Source organism: Etheostoma spectabile, chromosome 5, assembly GCF_008692095.1.
Source record: "Etheostoma spectabile isolate EspeVRDwgs_2016 chromosome 5, UIUC_Espe_1.0, whole genome shotgun sequence".
Taxonomy (NCBI): Eukaryota; Metazoa; Chordata; class Actinopteri; order Perciformes; family Percidae; genus Etheostoma; species Etheostoma spectabile.
This window is the reverse complement of record NC_045737.1, coordinates 18,142,807-18,160,451: the sequence shown is the minus strand read 5'-3', so window position 1 is coordinate 18,160,451 and position 17,645 is coordinate 18,142,807. Positions and strand designations below refer to the sequence as shown.

General features: G+C 39.8%; 3 protein-coding genes across 24 annotated transcripts in view; 2 read left to right on the top strand and 1 right to left on the bottom strand.

Moving 5' to 3' along the window:
* The first annotated feature begins 1,863 nt into the window (after nt 1-1,863).
* Nucleotides 1,864-6,064, top strand: LOC116689144 (leucine-rich repeat-containing protein 70). Of its 2 annotated transcripts, XM_032515554.1 has the most exons (4): nt 1,864-2,501; nt 3,985-4,176; nt 5,623-5,724; nt 5,829-6,064. In XM_032515554.1, exons 1-4 carry the CDS (start codon nt 2,006-2,008, stop codon nt 5,942-5,944), a joined length of 906 nt encoding a protein of 301 aa, XP_032371445.1. In that variant the 5' UTR covers nt 1,864-2,005; the 3' UTR covers nt 5,945-6,064. The 2 variants fall into 2 exon arrangements, with proteins under 2 accessions (XP_032371445.1, XP_032371446.1); XM_032515555.1 differs by lacking the exon at nt 5,623-5,724.
* A 1,262-nt stretch (nt 6,065-7,326) lies between these two features.
* Nucleotides 7,327-9,448, top strand: LOC116689136 (uncharacterized). The gene is made up of 3 exons (XM_032515535.1): nt 7,327-7,438; nt 7,523-7,588; nt 7,700-9,448. Exon 3 carries the CDS (start codon nt 7,777-7,779, stop codon nt 9,022-9,024), a length of 1,248 nt encoding a protein of 415 aa, XP_032371426.1. The 5' UTR covers nt 7,327-7,438; nt 7,523-7,588; nt 7,700-7,776; the 3' UTR covers nt 9,025-9,448.
* A 1,482-nt stretch (nt 9,449-10,930) lies between these two features.
* The window catches only part of kcnt1b (potassium sodium-activated channel subfamily T member 1b), a 70,146-nt gene continuing 63,431 nt past the window's right edge, over nt 10,931-17,645 (bottom strand). For 11 of the 21 annotated variants that reach the window (XM_032515459.1, XM_032515465.1, XM_032515472.1 and 8 more), the window contains 3 exons: nt 16,128-16,139; nt 15,138-15,222; nt 10,931-14,305 (listed from right to left, as the gene is read on the bottom strand). In XM_032515459.1, the coding sequence (XP_032371350.1) occupies nt 14,185-14,305; nt 15,138-15,222; nt 16,128-16,139 (218 nt within the window). In that variant the 3' untranslated portion in view covers nt 10,931-14,184. The remainder of the gene's footprint in view (nt 14,306-15,137; nt 15,223-16,127; nt 16,140-17,645) is intronic. The other 10 variants (XM_032515460.1, XM_032515468.1, XM_032515473.1 and 7 more) reach the window with 1 other exon arrangement.

Here is a 17,645-nt window from a genome sequence, read left to right as displayed (position 1 = left end):
AACAAAGAAAAATCATCCAACATGACACTAGGTTTCAAATCCAAATAAGTAGTCAAAACATCTTCAGGCCTCCCCTGGTGGTAACTGCCTCACACTCTGCCACCCAACTGGAACAGCGGCTTCAACGCCTCAACGCAACGCCAGCGCTCATAACCATGGCAAACTCTGCTCTGCCATGGTAACAGTGTTTCTTTTTTCACACCTGCTGGTTCAGGTGATTACAAGACCTCCAAACTTGGTAAACTGACTCTAGGTAGAGTCCAAGCTGTAAGACTGCACCCAGCGTCGATCACATTGGTCACCATGAAGGGTAAGTGCACGTATTCCTTGCTCATACAACGCGTAATAATTGATAAAATGTTGAATTCAAAGCTATTCTGATTCCTCTATCTCCACAGTTGTCGCTGGTCTTGTTTTGATGCTGCTAAATGTGCATTTGAGCCAGACTTGTCACGGCGAAAATGACCTTTTCATCTGCCCAGCAATACCACTAGGTAAGGACCTAAAGTTTAGCCAAATGTATTCATCTCATATTAGCATTTTTTCCTTACCACAGCTTTATACAAACTTAGATAAACTAAACTATAAACTATAGATGTGTAAATTCAATCTAATTCTCAAAATATTTCTAAATGTGTGTTAATTGAACTTAAAGTGCTGTCAGATAACTTTCATCCTCTTGTTAATCAGTGGAGTCAGCTGATGATCATAATGCTTTGTTCAGGGTAATCAAACAAACTTTTTTTTATGGAAGAAAAGCCCCGCAATATTGACCTCCATAGATTGATAGCTGCTGCATTTCTGAACACATGAATCACTTTTTGAACGTGGTCAGAAAAAGTTAATTCTGGTGATGTTACATTGCGCCAACTCAACCACTAGATGGCAGCACAAGTACAACTTTGAAATTGCTCAACAATATGTATTATTGACACAAAATGTAGGTTTAACATGCATACATAACTACTAGCTTTCAAATACAGTGAGACATTGAGGTCCCCTTTAAAGGTGCACTATGAGTTCCTGCGTAGTTTCAGCGCGTTTCATTTTTGTCTCATTGTAGGCATCTTTACTTCATCCACTAGCTGCCTGCCCCCTGAATACACTGTAAAAAAGCCCGGTCTCAGGAGACAATATAGGGGTCGTAAACGACAAACACTGGAGGCAGAGGATAGGCACCAAAACACTCCAGCCAATCACAGACAAGATGGTTGGGGGATGGGGTTCGTGACAGTTTGTCAGTTAAGGCCTTTTTACAGTCGCCGCAGCCAACCTGGCGCGTGTTAATGTGACGTCAAAATGATGTAGATCTCGCTGGCCCTTGGATTTTGAGTTGCGTGACCACACACCACAAAACGGAAACAGGAGGCATGGACGAGTTCAAGGGTAACAGGATGCCAGGACTCTGGGTGACTGCAAGTTTCTCTTGTAAACTCACTGGGTTAAGACGAGTTCTTTTATGGGGAATGAATGGCTTGATGAAGTCGAATCAAATCGAAACATTGACGTCAATGCTGCTTGTTTACCTTTTTCTTCTTCTAGTCCGTAGAAGTAGCAAAGTCTGTAGCCTTTCATCATTTGCGCCACCTCTGTTCAGAAGAAGACACTGACCACAAACAGTAATGGCGCTTTCTAAACATTACGTTGGCGCACGACAGGTCGGCTGCGGCTAGTATACCGGACGCTTTATGACGTCATGAGTTATGGAAACATGGGGGGAGGGGGGAGCTTGCCCTGTTTCATGTTGAATTTACTTGGAACGTCAACAGAAGTGACCATGCAGGAAGTCATAGTGCACCTTTTAATGCACCCGTCTTACATATGAATTGTTGCAAATTGAATTAAAGTAAATAAAAGGGGGATTGGCAATTTATTCAGAAATCATGCAATGAATGTAGCTAATTTCATGTAAAAACTGCTGTTTCAAGTTCTATACGCAATAACACCTACATGTAATTTTAATTCTGTGCTCTTAGGTTTCAGCCCTGGTTATTCAAGTCTGTTGATGTTTCTGAAGGATGTTGGGGAGATAAACTCCACTGTGTTTCGCAGCAACAACCTCGCCTCCATAACCAGGCTCAGGATCGACAACGCTGGTGTCACAGGTATCGCTGAAGGGGCCTTTAGTTCTTTCCGGAACCTCACAAGTCTCAGTTTAAACCAAAACTTGCTGACAGAGATTAACCCAAACTGGTTCGGTCGGCCTCATGTCCTCAGCAATCTAAGCCTTACGGGAAACCAAATCGAAGTTCTGAATCCGTCCACGCTTAACGGGCTCCTTAACCTCACAAGGCTCAGTCTGAATAAGAACAGGATCAAAACAATTGATCTAAATAGTTTTAGCTCCAACCCCATGTTGGCTGAGTTGGACTTGTCTGAGAACAGGATGACTTGGGTCTCACCTCAGGTCTTCAGGTCTCTCAGATCCACCAAGATCAGATTGGATGGGAACCCCTGGGACTGTTCCTGTGGAGCTCAAGACTTTGTCGACTTCCTCAAAGGTTTGTGAAATGTATAATTTATGGACTAAAAACAAAGCAAGTCATTGTAGAAATCAGTGTTGTAGTACTCAAGATCAGTCTTGGTCTCAAGACCAATGTTTAAAGGTCTCGTCTCACATTTTTCCTCTGTGTCGGGTAAAGAGGATTTAGGATTATTTTAAGACTGGTCGAGAAACTGCAGGGAATTCACTAAATTGCCTCTGCATTGTCTGATTGTACATGTTGACATCATTACTGTGATTGGATACAAAACTCTGCATCAAATGCCACTAGTAGCTCAACTCTTTTCTAATTTGAAATTTGTTAGTGTGCACCCCCCCTCCCCCCCCTTTTATTCCTTACTCCCAAGAAAGTGAATGTGGGAGACAGGAGAAGCTCTGGCAGGAGAGATGGCAAAAGTACTCATTTTCCTCTCTCTCTGGTACTGATTTAACTTCTTTACTCAAGTAAAAGCAACAAAGTACACAGGCTTGGAAATTTACTTAAAGTATAGTAGCCTTGTTAATGACAACCATTTTTTAGCTACCTGGACCACACACATGTTACTAGAGAGCCCGCTGAGGAACTTTAGTGGACATGGAAACATGCTCTTTGTGTCAATGGCTACATTTTAAATGGATGTCTGCCAATAGGCCTAAAACTTCACATATGTGATTATTGTGACAGAGACTGGAATTCCAGGTTAATATTTTTTGACTGAGCAGCAAGATATGGATTCAATTGTGATTCTGTGAGACTTTACAGATCCAGTTTCTCTTTTTTTTAATCTTCCCCTTAACATTTAAAGGAATATTCATGTAAGTGTGTGCTCAAACATGGCTTCTGAAAAGAAAAGAAAGGATAAAATATGAATTACTAAACTGACATTAATCGAGAAGTTCCACATACTTTTAGAGACCCGCAGCACATTCACCGGCAGTCATTCTTGATGCCTATTATCTTAAACATCTCTCAGATAAAGCCGAGGATGATTGGGAATCATGTTGCCGTCCAGACTGTGTGCTAATGTTACCGCCATCAAGCTGCAATGATTTGCCGCGAATGAAAGCCTCCGAATCTGTCGAGTCGTCTTGTAGTGGTGCGTCAAGTGCAACGGATATTCCCATCCAATTAGATTGAATTTGAGATTGATGACGCAAAAATAATAATGGTATCTCCACTTAAATTATTTGAAACTAAAGTAACGAGCCAATTTTGCAAAATGTAACAAGTAGAAAGTACCGATATTTGTGTTAAAATGTAAAGAGTAAAAGTAAAAAGTTGGCACCAAAATAAATAGTAAAGTAAAAATATCTGAAAAATCTACTTGAGTACAGTAAGAAAGTATTTGTTCTTTGTTAGTTATCATCTCTGGTCTGGCACTGATCTGGTCTTGGTCTTGACTCGGTCTTGATACACTCTGGCCTTTGTTATGACTTGGTCTCAGTTTAGGTGGTCTTGACTACAGCACTGGTAAAAACCCTAAAGCTGCTTCTCTTCCCAGATCTCCAAAGCAGATCCCTGTTAGACAGACAGATGGACGTGACCTGTGCGAGTCCTCCGTCTCTGAGGGGTCGACCTGCGTGGAACGTGACGGTGTGCGTGACGCCTGCCCCACCGAGACCATCGTCAGTTACGCAATCTGTCCATCCCAAACCAACTGTTATCCCCACAGCAGTCCCTGCATTCACATCTGGTACATCTTCTTCTCTCAGTTTCTGTTTAATATTTGAAATTCTTCACCGTTAGGATATTTGCTTACTTAGATATGTAATTGTGTGAATGCTGATTCAGCAGCTTCTAACTTCTGCATACGTTTAGCTACAAAAACATTCAAATATCAAAATGTTATGGTGGGCCTTCATCAACATTTGGTCTGCTATTTATACTTTTTTAAGTATCAAGCTTTTAATTTGTTTTGTTTTATATACAATTGAAGTCAATGAGAGCAGGCATCATTGACTTTCTACTTCAAAATGCTACTTCATACTTTCTCCTACAGACACTAATCAAACTTTAGACTATTCACAAAAACAAAATAAAATCAGGCTGTATCTCAACTATATCAAAACAGTTTTTGTGAAATTTAAGTTCAAGTTTACTGTTCCTTTCAGGGAGATTATAATGGGTGTGTATTGCGTGAATAACAGTGGGTGATGTCATCGCTAAAGCACAGAGCTAAACATGTACGTACGTACGTACGTACGTACATCAAAACATAGGTGTGCTTGTTTTCTTTGAGCTAATGTTCTCATTTAAGCAATAGGACTTCTACATTTGGATCGGTGAGCTCCCAAATAACAAATTACAGCTCCAAATCTTCCTCCATTTGCAGCCCATGTCAAACATTTCTACGCAAAGGCACAGCGAACCACTTTTTTGAATCACTGATATGCCCAAATTCTTACACATACTTTTTATATCAACACGTTACAAAAGGACTTGTGGCGCTGAAGATGAGATCATTTCACTTATGTCATCTATAGTGTAGGCTGTCGGAGCCTTTTTCACAGGTCGCTGTCAGTGTCCCTTAAATGGCAGCAGGCTGACACAGGTAATAGGTTAGCGGATTACATCTGAGATCAGCGATCTCCCTCTGTGTTGGCCACTGATCAGTAAGCATGATGCAGCATTTTCGCCAGACGGGCAAATTGCAACTACAGACTGTAATACATTGTTCACTTTCCACTACTGTGCTACTGTTGAAACACCTACAACGTTCATACAATATGGCTATTATTAATCTTTTAAAGATGTAGTAATTAAAACAATTATCACTTTTCCACATTTCTTACGTCACCTTCTTCTTACACATTTTAACCAGAAATCCTGTTTAGCTTTCTTACTTTTTCACCTACTTGAGCTTTTAAAAAATCTTTAATTATTCCGCATCTATTTTACATTAGTGGTTATTCAACGTGTCAATGAAATTCATACCAATTAAATCAGTTCCCACCTTTCCAACTATGCTCAATACTTCAACTTCTTACAGATTTAAGATATTAATCCAGTTTAGCTTTAGCAATTTAGCTATTCAGCATTCACACGCATTTTCTGCAGGAAATGCATAGTTTGTGCTAGTATCTCTGCCTACTTCTTAGATATATTATTTGTTCTTAGTATCTCTGTTGTTCCCCCCCAGCAAAAGTTGTGTCAACACTTCCACCACGACCAACATCAGAGACAAAAACGTCTGTCCAACCCAAACCCAGTGATGCACCCATAATAATGTCCTCACACACGGGTACTTGTGGTTCTTCCTGTCCCAGTTTGTGTTTTTGAAAATGTTGACCATTAGAGTTTTAACTACATTTGTGCTTAGTTAGTATCTCTGTTGTTCCCCCCCAGCAAAAGTTGTGACAACACCTCCAGCACAACCAACATCAGAGACAAAAACCTCTGGTCAACCCAAACCCAGTGATATCCTCATAACTGTCCCTACGTCTACTTTAAAGGCTGGTTAGTTTCGTTCATACTTACAACATGTTTACCAGTGGAATCGGACCATTACGAGATACTAGAGACAAAATCTGTGGGGAAAAATTCTAATTTCAAGAAAAAAGTCGTAAGAGGAAAAATAAATCATGAACATTTGTGGTGATTTCATTTTATTTATTTTTTTATAAAAATTATTATTTTTTCCTTTATTAGATAGAGACAGTGGATAGACATGTGAAACGGGGAGAGAGAGAAAGATGGGGGATGACACGCAGCAAAGGGCCACAGGCCGGATTCGAACCCGGGCCGCTTACTCAGTGAGCTATAGGCCACCCCTTGATTTCATTTTATGAGGTTCTTGTTGTGAAACCTAAAACTTCAAGTCATCCATGTCCCCCAGTCGACCCCCACAAAAACTGACGGGCTAATCTCACCCGTTCACCACGATGGAGCAATAAAAATCACACATTTCATGTTTATTCTTCAAATCTATGTTTTATATGTCCTCCAACTCATTATATAGACATCTTTTTTAAATTAATTGCCTAGTTCTTTGCAGGATTTTGCAAAAAGTACCCAACATAGTGCAATTAAAGTATTGGAAAGTTTGACCATAGAAACAAGTGTAGAGTTTTTTGTGGATAGCACCACCACGTAGTCAATTATAGACATGGTATCATAGACTGGACAATATTAATTCATCAATTATTATTAATAATATATGGTCTATGCATGGTATATTTTCATGCCAAATCTCTGAAGTGTAAACCTAGAAGACAAATTTATTTTTAATTTTGGACTCCCTTATTCATGTGTTTGTTTAGCCCCTGCCCATTTCTTTCTAAACAAAGTATCCACTATTTAGAATTTAACCCTTGTGTCGTCTTCCCATCAAACTCTTTTTTTTTGACGCTTTTTATCAATGTTTTTAACTTTTTCTTTTACATTTTTGTACCCTTTTTTCAACAGTTGATGCTTTTTTCCCCAATGTTTGTCACTTTTTTTGACTTGGAATTTATGGTCAATAAACCTCATTTATAGGAAATTCTACCTAATGTTTGAGTTAGTAGTATTTTTTTCCTTCTCGTAGTCGGTTAATATTATGACTTTTTTTCTTGTTAAATTACAACATCATTCTTTTAAGCCTTAACTTGGAAATAGAAGTTTGTCAAAAACATTTCAAGTTCTACTCTCTGTAGCTTTCATGGCCTTAGCTATCAGATAGTTTTCTCCAAAACTCAGTAAGCAGCAAAATATTATTTCTTGAAGCAACACATTCATTTAGCATGATTGTCTCTAGTATTCCGATTCTGATCTTGATCAAGGTGCAGATAAATTGTAAACAAGTTATTTTTATAAAAAAAAATATAGACTTTAGAATGTCCTGCTTTAGCAGCTTTCCATCTCTTTGGTTTGTCTGTTTCCTTTAGCAACTTATGTGACATCACCAGCATCAGTGACGGAGATCTCTGTCCATCCTAAACCTTCTGACCTGCCCGCAACAGTATCTGCACCCACTGGTACGCCTGGGCTTTCTCTTCTTTTGACATTTGAACCTTTTTTTTATTTAATTTGTGTTTTCATATGTTTGTTGTTCCTTCCAGGAACCTGCGTGACATCACCGCCATCGTCTGATTCAAATATTGTCTGCACGCTGGTTGTTGTGATAGGTATGTTTCAATTTTTTGTTATGCAGGTTTCCGTTTGATTGCACCGGGAAAAATAATCAGATGTTTTAAATAGTATATTCCTAAAAATGCTGTGCCTGTGGTGCTCTGCAGTGGTCCTGTTTTCGCTTCTGTTTGTGGTGTGTTTCCTGGCATTGCTGCATCGGAGGAAACGCAACAACAAAACTGTGATGCCTGGCCGTCCGGAAGAAAACAGAACCGAGTTGAAAGAAGACAGCAGATCCAGTTGTGCTCAGTCTCCAGGACTCGAAAACAATCAAATAGAAAACAGTCACTGGGACTCAGAGATGGGATGGAGGAGATCCTTTACTGGACTCAGAGCTAAGTCAGCTAATGCTGTTCTCCTTATGTCTCCTTTTTGTGCACCTGTGAAAGATCAAGGGACTTTACAAACGGAGACAGAGACTCAGTCGAAAGACGCATCAAACCAAGATGAAGGAAAGCAGAAGCTGGTAAATGAAAGTGAAGTAGATGGAGGAATTCAGACAGAAAATCTAACAAACTCGGATGTGATGAAAAATGCTAAACAAGCCGATGTTGGTAGAAATCAAGAGCAGAACCCCCACCGTGTTTCTGCAAACACTGACGCTGTGCCTTATCTCAGCATCGGCACAAACCAGAATAAACCCAATCCTGATGATTTCAACAAACAGTCTACTGATGGTCCAAGTCAAAGATCACAGACGGGAAAAGTAATGGGGAGGATCGCCACCTGGCCTCCAACTGCAGTTCAGTGGCAGGCAAGATGTAAAATGAAGGAGGAGGAGGGGTCTGATGGCTTCACTATTTGGACACCAAAGTTTGGAGATGAGGTGAAGAAAGTGTTAAAGGAGGAGGAGCGTCCCTCTGATTCTGACCAGGACAAAAAGGAAGATGACATTGAGAAAAATGAAATGGAAGATTTACAAACTACTCCAAATCAAGAACCTTTGAAAATGACTGGAGCTCACATGAAGTTGGGACAATCAAAACCAAATGACGAGACCATTTCTTTTGGCACAGCTCTTTCCCACACTGACGCAAGGCTAGAGGAGCAGCTAAAGGAGGAGGAGATGATCCAGGATCCTCCTACTGTGAGACAGACCCAAAATCTGAATAAGGCAAAACTTGGTCCAAATCAAAACCTGGAATCTTTGGCAAATCCTGTACTGATGAAGACCAAGAAGAGCCGCAACAAGGCTGAACAGGGGATGGAACCAAAGCAAGCTGGGAAGGTAGAGAACAAAAGCACCGGCTCAAGGGCTCCCTCCGGTGGCGCCTCACCAGATGATGAAACCCTGCTCTCCGGCAACGAGTACGCCTTCATGGACCTGCTGCATGAAGTGGTTCAGAACAACGGTCGCAGGACCAGGGAGAGGTGGAAGCAGGTACAGGTCAACAAGCAGCGGCGTCAGGACAGAGGTACCGAAGGAGTTTAGAAAGTTATTTCTATATGTTATTTTTTCTGTCACTCCTAAACCCTCTGACGTCAAAAGACATTTCTCTCCATTTTTACAAATCTTCTTAGATTCACCTTTTTAGGGTATTTGCATACAACCCATGTTTCATATCAATGTGTTCTGAATAATGAGACACAAATGTGTCCTAGAGCAATGTGAAGAGTTAATATTGGCCCTAAGGCTGAAAAGTTGAGTTTGCTTTTTGAAGTTTCTCAAATCTCTTGTAAAAAAAACATGTACACCCTTACTCATGTGTTGAGTTGTTTTGTTGCTTGAAATGAGTTTACCAAAGTCTAAGGTTCACAAAAGTAGTGTTATAAATGACTACAATAGTAAATAAAAGTAAAGCATAATAAATGTTTAAAATGAAATTTTGCAACAGGGATTTTTGATGAGTGTTGTCTGAAACATCACTTGGACGCATTAACTTCTTTTACCTGCTGCAGTTAAAATTAATCTTTATCAGCACTTAAAGAAATAGTTTGACATTTTGAGAAATGCACGTATTTTCTTTCATGGCGAGAGTAATATGAGATTTACCACTCTCATGGCTGTCCATTAAAGGGACACTCCAGTGATTTTGTACGGCAGTACCGTTAACTTTAGGTCTCTGGTTTGTGTCAAGCACTAAATATTTCCCATAATGTCCCAAAAAAAAGTGCTTGTAGAGCTGTAATCGGGCCTTACGGTTAGACCCAACAAGGCCCGAGCCTGACAGAATTCAGCCAGAGCTCGACAAATAGCCTGGATTTAGATTGACAGCTTTTTTAAAAGCCCAAACCCGTTTACAGCCTGGCATTATTCAAATGTGCGTACGCACACAGCTCTTATGCTGTTTGTCCGGAAGGAGTCATTTATAAATTTTTTAACATCATTTATTCATGACTAGCGTAGGCTATTGGTCACTTGGAAGTTGGAACTCCATTCCACCTCCTCAGCATCCATTGCCGCGCTAACCTAAACGCATCACCTGACCGCTCATTTACCGCGCAACCCAGAGCGCAACCCAGAGCCCGAGTAAAATGATAGAAATTAAGACCGAACCCGTTTGGGCAAAGATCTTCAGCTCTATGTGCTCGGGCCGGGATGTTCGAGTGTTATGTTGCCTCGGTATACTCGGGTCTGGAGTATTAGATGTTGCCAGTAAAGGTAATGCTGCTGTTAAAGTATTTTGTATTGCTGCTGCAGTTAGATAATTTTCCTTGGTAACATGTTGACATGTTTTTGTTAAGATTAAACAAAATAGATAAAATAAATTAATTTGAAAGATTTAGAGCTGCTGGTATGCAGATTTTGTTACCTTCAGACAGAGCAAGGCTAGCCTTTATGCTAAGCTAACTGTCTTGTCATATTTACTATATACTGTAGACATGAGAGTGGTATCGATCTCATCTAACTTGCAGCTAGGGCTGGGCAATATGGAGAAAATCAGATATCACAAAATTCTTGACCAAATACCTCAATATCGATATTGTGGCGGTATTGTAGGCCTGACATCTGATGCTTTGACAAAATATCTTCACACTTAAATTTAAGATAAATAATAATCAGTAACGTGGATATAATGACTAAGTGGGGAAAAGGCAAAGAATAAAACGGCTAGAACAGTCTGGAAATTCTGAAAATGACACTATAATCCAGCCCTACTTGCAGCAAAGAAAAGCAAATAAGTGTACTTCCTAAAATGTCAAACTGTTCATCCAGTTTAAGTGTAATAACAATAACACTAACTGCAAGATAAGTCAATACGTATACTACTTGAATAATAGCACATGAAATCAAATGAAATGACCCATTTATCTACATGTGATTGTCCCCATATTCATCCTCCCATTCAAGTTGTCATTTGATAATCCAAGATTAAATAAAAAGGTCTTTTCATTCGTTGTATCTGGCTGCATGCAGCATTTATTTGTTCATATTTCATACGTCGAGAAGTACACTCGCTTCTTATAAGAAATAGTACAAAATGAATCAACCCCTTTTGACAGTGACTTAAAAACATAACGTGGAGGTAAACATAATATGATAACACCTGGACACAACATGCATGTTCCATTCATATAAATACACAGTATCAAATAATGGCTCCAACTTGCAAGCAGTTGACTTATGTGTTATGTGTTTCTCTAGCCATGGGACATCACTAAATGTACAAAATGTATCATTCTTGGCAAGCTTGTATATCAAAACATGCTGTTTAGTGTTTGCATGCCCCTTGTGGTACTTGTATGAACAGTAAGAGATCTGAAGTGGACTCTGGAGTGGAGTGAGGACCGAGGAAGACGTTAAATGAATGGATCCGCACACCGATCGAATCTTCCATCGTGCTCGCTCGCGCTATCACTCCTCTGCTCTCCTGCCGTGTAATCTGACACTTCTGAGTAAAGATCAACAGTACATTTCAATGGGACTCTTTGCAAAATACATATTGTTAAACACAAAAAAGCTTATGCTGATTCCTTTTATAAAAAAAAAAATTAAAAAACATTGGCAGATCTCAGAGAGAAAACAAATCCATCTGAGATTACTTCATCATCTTTACTATCGCTTCTTATTCCTTTACAGATAAATAGAATGACACTCATAAAAATACTTTTCTAACATCTGCAATGTAAACCAAAACAACAAAACGCATGACATGTTACTGCACGTTTGACTTGTCTTTGCTTCCCAGCAACGGTTGAATACTATCCACTGTGTTATTCAGATTAAAGGGTCATGCTGTTCTGCTCTACGCATCCCTGCAGAGCTTAGTGCAAAAAATAGTTCAAGTCCTCTTTCACTTTCATCATACAGACGAGACCGAAACCGAACGGCAAATGTTAAATATATAAAGTTACTATTTACAGTGAATTACATAGAGCTGAGGAATGATAAACGAGGAATAAATACTGCACACTGATTGGCTGTACAGTTTGGAGTGGAGAACACTTTGTTTTCAGCTCAAGTACGTTCCAAAGATATTTAGAAACAGATTACAGGATAGAAAGGGACTTGACTGTGCCTGTCACGGTCTGTGCAAAACATTCTGCTACCAGTTAAACTGCAACATGGGAAAGAGTTATGAAACAGGAGGATTACATTATAAATACATATAATAAAAAAAAACACTAGAGTCTGACTAATACTGGATTCATGAGGCCAATATTGATATTAAAGGTCTCATGACATGCTGCTTTTTGGATGCTTTTATATAGACCTTAGTGGTCCCCTAATACCATATCTGAAGTCTCTTTCCCAAAATTCAGCCTCGGTGTAGAATTACAGCGACTAGAGCCAGTCCCACAATGAGCTCTCCTTAGGATCTGTCAGAATCAGAATCGGCTTTATTCTGATTTCTGAGTCCTTTCTGAGTCTGTAGCTATAACTCATATTAATGTTAAAAAACCTCATAAAGAGAAGTTTACATGCCACAGGACCTATAAAGTTAAAGCCATTTGATGACAATATAATTTGAAGTATTTCTGATTAAAACAATTATGAATACCTAAAGAAGTAGTTTGACAATTTGGGTACACGCTTATTTGCTTGAGTTAGATGAGAATATTGATGCTACTCTGAATTAAAAAGCCACAGCCAGGAGACTGTTAGCTTAGCATAAACATGAGAAGCAGTGGGAAACAGCTGGTCCGGTTTTCCCCCGAATCACCAGCACTTAAAACTACTAACTATTACGCAATAACACTTAATAGCATGTTTAGTCTGCACAAATGTGTGTAAAAACAACAACACACGTGCACGTGCGTATTTCAGAGAGATTTCTAACAGAGTGTAAATTGTAATTTCTCCACTGGGGATTAAAGAAAAGTATACAATTAAACTAAAATACTATTAAATTATCATACAACATGAGAAAGGTGTCAAGCTTCTCAACTAACTTTTCAAAATAGCAAATAGGGTTACCTACCCAGACTTCAAACTATTCCTTTAAATCTGGTTTTAAAAAGTTTTGAATGAATACATAAATGCATATAAACATTAAACAGCTATGAATAAAAAAATAAAACAAATCTATGAATATGATTAAGTTTTGCTAAGTGTTGTGGGCACACTCGAAATACGTTAAAATAATATGTTTGACAAAAATCAGATCAGCTGACAAAATCGTCCCAGCCAATAAATCGACACAGCTCAATAAGGAAAAAAACAATAACACTGATATCACAAAACAGATGCAAAATGGCACATCCTGTACACATCATTTTCAAGATATTTACAAAGCAATAGAATAAACAAAAAATGGGCACATACTGTATAGCAGACTGATGATTTGGGACACTTAAAATAGTGAAATAAAATAACAATATTCATTCTTAAACAATAACCACATTGGAAACCAGTGTCCAACACAACAAAGAGAGAAATGCTGACAATTCTAATATGGCTGATTAAAGAGCCACTACAGTGTGTATATATCCACAGATGACAGTTTGTTGTAAAAAAGTTTGTGCTCATAAAGAAAATGAAAATCCTGTCTGATTGGAAACGGACAAAAACGAAAACAGACATAAGTAATAAATAAGTAAAGTGCACATGTACTGTCATTTCATGGTAAATGCTTAAATTGTTAGAAATTTAGTGAATGTTAAGATGTGGGGGGAGGGGGGTGCAGTTGCCCCGAGATTTGGCTCTTTGTGAGTTTAGGCAGAAACAGGCGTAGAGGAAGTCGGCCTAAGACGTGGCCCGTTCTCACACAGAGTGAAATGATGTCCTGTACGGTGTGTGCACAAAAAGCTTTTGACTGTTCAAAGACCGCTCACAGCATCCACTAAAATAACTGAGTCCTTTGGTTGGAAGGAGTTAGCCGTTTCCTGTGCTTGGTTGCGACGGTGAACTGTGTTAGTAAAGACGTTGTGCGAGGGGAGTCGTGGTCGATAGCGAGGCACTCTTCATGCGTCCTCGTGTAGCAGCTCGCTGGGGGAACAGCCGGCCTCTCAGGGTCATCTTTTAAACGGTTGATTATTTCTGATCGGAGGCTAGGGGACACGTAATGCACATGTACTATGGACTGCTGTTCTTGGCCAGAGACCAGCGTCCATGGGTGAGACAAACATGCTTTGTCGGCCCGGGCGGGGCTTACAGATTAAGGTGTCAGGGTGTCGAGGATCGATGTATTTTTTTGTTGTTTTTTTTTTTTTAGAGGTGAGTCTCGTCTCTTGTCTCTGTGCCAAAGTCCTGCTGGTTCCTGGTGCTGCGGGCCTGCCCCACCTGTGAGTCCTCTGGCATGTGTGCCAGCGGGTCTGACCGGATAATGTACCTGTAAAGACAATTAACATTGTCTGCCAGCTTGGAGCAGTAAGTATGTTTAAAATCTGGGCAGCACCATTTACTGGAAAACTACAGGCCTAAATACTAGCTCACTGGTGGTATGTATCCAGTATAGTCTATATCCACAACGTTCCACATCCGGGACTGCTACGGTGCTACCAGAAATTCTGCCGGATGTCCGTTACCTCCCGCTTTCTTTGTGTTGCCGTTCTAAACTCTGGTGGATACATGAGGACTACATCTGTTCCTCAGATCTCTACAGGGTAAATCCAGACAGCTAGCTAGACTATCTGTCCAATCTGTTTTCTGTTGCATGCATAGACTGGTAATCTATCGTTGCACGATTAAAACAACTTTTCCAACCACAACAAGTTCTATTTTGCAGCGGCATCGGGGCTCTGTCCGGAGCTTTGCGCCGTCCAAGACGATTGTGATTGGTTTAAAGACATGCCAATTAACGAGAGCGCGTTTTTCTCCCATCCCGGAATTCTGTGTGGACTAGCGAGACCCTTCCTCCGCAGCCCTGTGGAGGAAGGTCTGGCAAAGCGAGACTACATACAGTATGACATGCAGCAAAACACCTGTGCAGTCTACTGGTCAACATGCAACTATCGCATACTAGGTGGCCAAAACAGTAGAATTTGTCATGCATGTTTTTAATGCAGGATCTTTACGACTTTACCCGCCAAGTTATTACTTCTTAGAATAACTACAGTGTGTTTGTTACAGTCTAACTACAGTTGTATGTATGAAATAATGTTGTTGTAACCAAAGATAAGTCTGCTGGACATAAGGGAAAAAAGAGAAAGTGGGGTTCTTACACAATGTCGTTGAGCTCCAGCATGGTGTCAGGAGGCGGATTGATGAGGACGTAGGACAGCGTGTTCTGGTGGTCGTTCATCTCGTCTGGAAAATGAGACAGAAGAGACCTTCAGAGGTGCTCTGGTATCCTCCCTCGCCCTCCTTCATTATACAGTACATCAGGCAGGAAATGAGCCCTCTGACCACTGAAAGTGAGCCTCTTGTTTTCAAGCTTCTAGTGAGGACGAAGGCAAAGTAACCCACGTACTGTATCGGAGCAAGTATGAGACATGCTCTTTTCCTAGTCTGCTTGTTCATCTAACAGATGATTGTTACAACTGTTAACAATTACAATTTAACAATAAAATGACATACAACAGATTTATAAACCAAGCTGACAATACAGTTTTAATGGGAAATAAATGGCTACATTTACAAATTGGTTTTGCATTTCCATCACTTAATATTTTGACAAACTGATACTGCAATTTTTGAATATTGAATTTATATAATTATAAAATTGTATTAATTAAGCTATTGATACTTTACTCGTAGAATTTTTATTTAACTAAATATTTTTTTAATTTTTATTCAATTTAAAGTTTTTATAATCCTCTTTATCAAAATAAATTGCTAAATCATTTGATTTTAAACCACTTTGGCCTTCAATAAACAGATGTACTTTATATCTGCATTAGGCTACATAAACCGTGAACATTAACAGTTGCAACAATATTATTTTATTGCTTTCACAATATAGTTCAGCTAGCCATGGAAAGTGTTACACTATGGAGGGCTTATATTTTATGACGAATCAATAAGAGGAAATTGACTTAACATTCATTCACCTGATGAGTCACATTACTCTGTGTGTGTGTGTGTGTGTGTGTGTGTGTGTATATGTGATTTATGTATGTGTGTTGTGTGCTCTCTGGCGGCGGCTCCTACTTGCGTTACGTGATGGACGGAGAAAGGAAAAGGAGGGCACATGTGTCTCCATGACAACCCACCTGCTTGTGGCCCTTTATAAAGCCAGGCGGGGTGGAAGAGAGAGAAGGGCTAACCGTTACTGACAGGGCACTTTGGGGAACAAGGGGAGGCCCATGCTGCCTGCTGACTGAAACAGCACCCCATGCGCAGCTTCAGAACAGAGCCAACATGCAGACAGCGTCCGTGGCAACGCCACAAGTCGAACTCCATCGCATTCCCTTTTTTTTTTTTCTTTCTTTCTTTTTCTTCTGCGCATTCCACACTGGACCAAGGCGGCAGGTTGCCATGCCAACGGACAACACTCAGCCCCCACAACCCGCCCAGAGGGACACCCCCACAGACACAGAGAGACATGCTCCAGCATCCGTCAAGACTGAGACCAAACGCAGAGCGACTCGGACCAAACAGAGTGAAGCAGAACACATTGGGAGTGTGAGAGTGGAAGAGGTCAACCTCTCATTTATAAGTTACATTTGTTCTATAATACTAAATATGATCAGTAAGTGGAGAGAAAATGTGATTGCATGATTTATGGGAGTGATGTTAAGGACTGTACCAATTTGTTTCCCACTCTAATTGTTGACTTCTCGGTGTATTAACTATGGATTATACCATGGTCACAGAAGGTTTTTAGTTGTGGCTCTGTAGTCCAGGACGATGTAGCTGGGACTTTGAGTTGCTGTTCTTTGAGGTTGTTTGTTCATGAATAGTCTTGCTTCATTTTAGAACATATAGCAGCAGACTATTGATCCTAACCACACAGACCAACCAACTTCCCTTGTCTAAGACCAGACTGAAGGCAAAAAAAAACTCAAACAAGCAACAAATAAAAATGGTCTAGACTTCAGTAAGTCATGAATAAAAATAAGAACTACTCCTACACGGTCTACCTAATTGATGCAATTCCTTGTTTCAGTGCTTGCAAGAAATCAATATATTTATAATGGTGGGTGTTAATCAACACTAGTAATGAAATAAATAAATGCATGATCTATGCAGTGTTTAGCGTGGTCTCTATTTGTCAGTAAGTTTGGTCAAGATTGCATTCATACTGCTACCACTTGGGGCGGCAGAAGCTGGAGGTTTTAACAATTTATCACCTTTTTTGCTATTTGCCGGCCGCTTGCTGACTCACTTTTATAGTTATTTCATGCACACACATTGTTCTTTGGAAATCCGGAAGTTTAACCACTGGAGGTCAGCAAAAACTAAATGTTCAGCCGATTTAGGTTCTAAAGAACAGTGCTAACCATGCATTTCACTAACTGAAAACAAACTTTAAGAAATGAATGACAATATAAACACTGCTTCTCTTTTTACCTGTAGTTACGTGGCCATGGTATAAGTCTGAAAATACACCTAGAGGTGTCCTGATATATGGAAATACGAGGCAAAGTGGTGGTGAAGAATGCATTTTCCTCTACCGAGTTCTTTATTTTGTCTCTTTATTTTCTGCATCAGGACACCTCCGATACACACATTATTCTTTATATATCTAAGCTAGGCATTTAGCTTCTACAGCTAACCTTCCATCCACA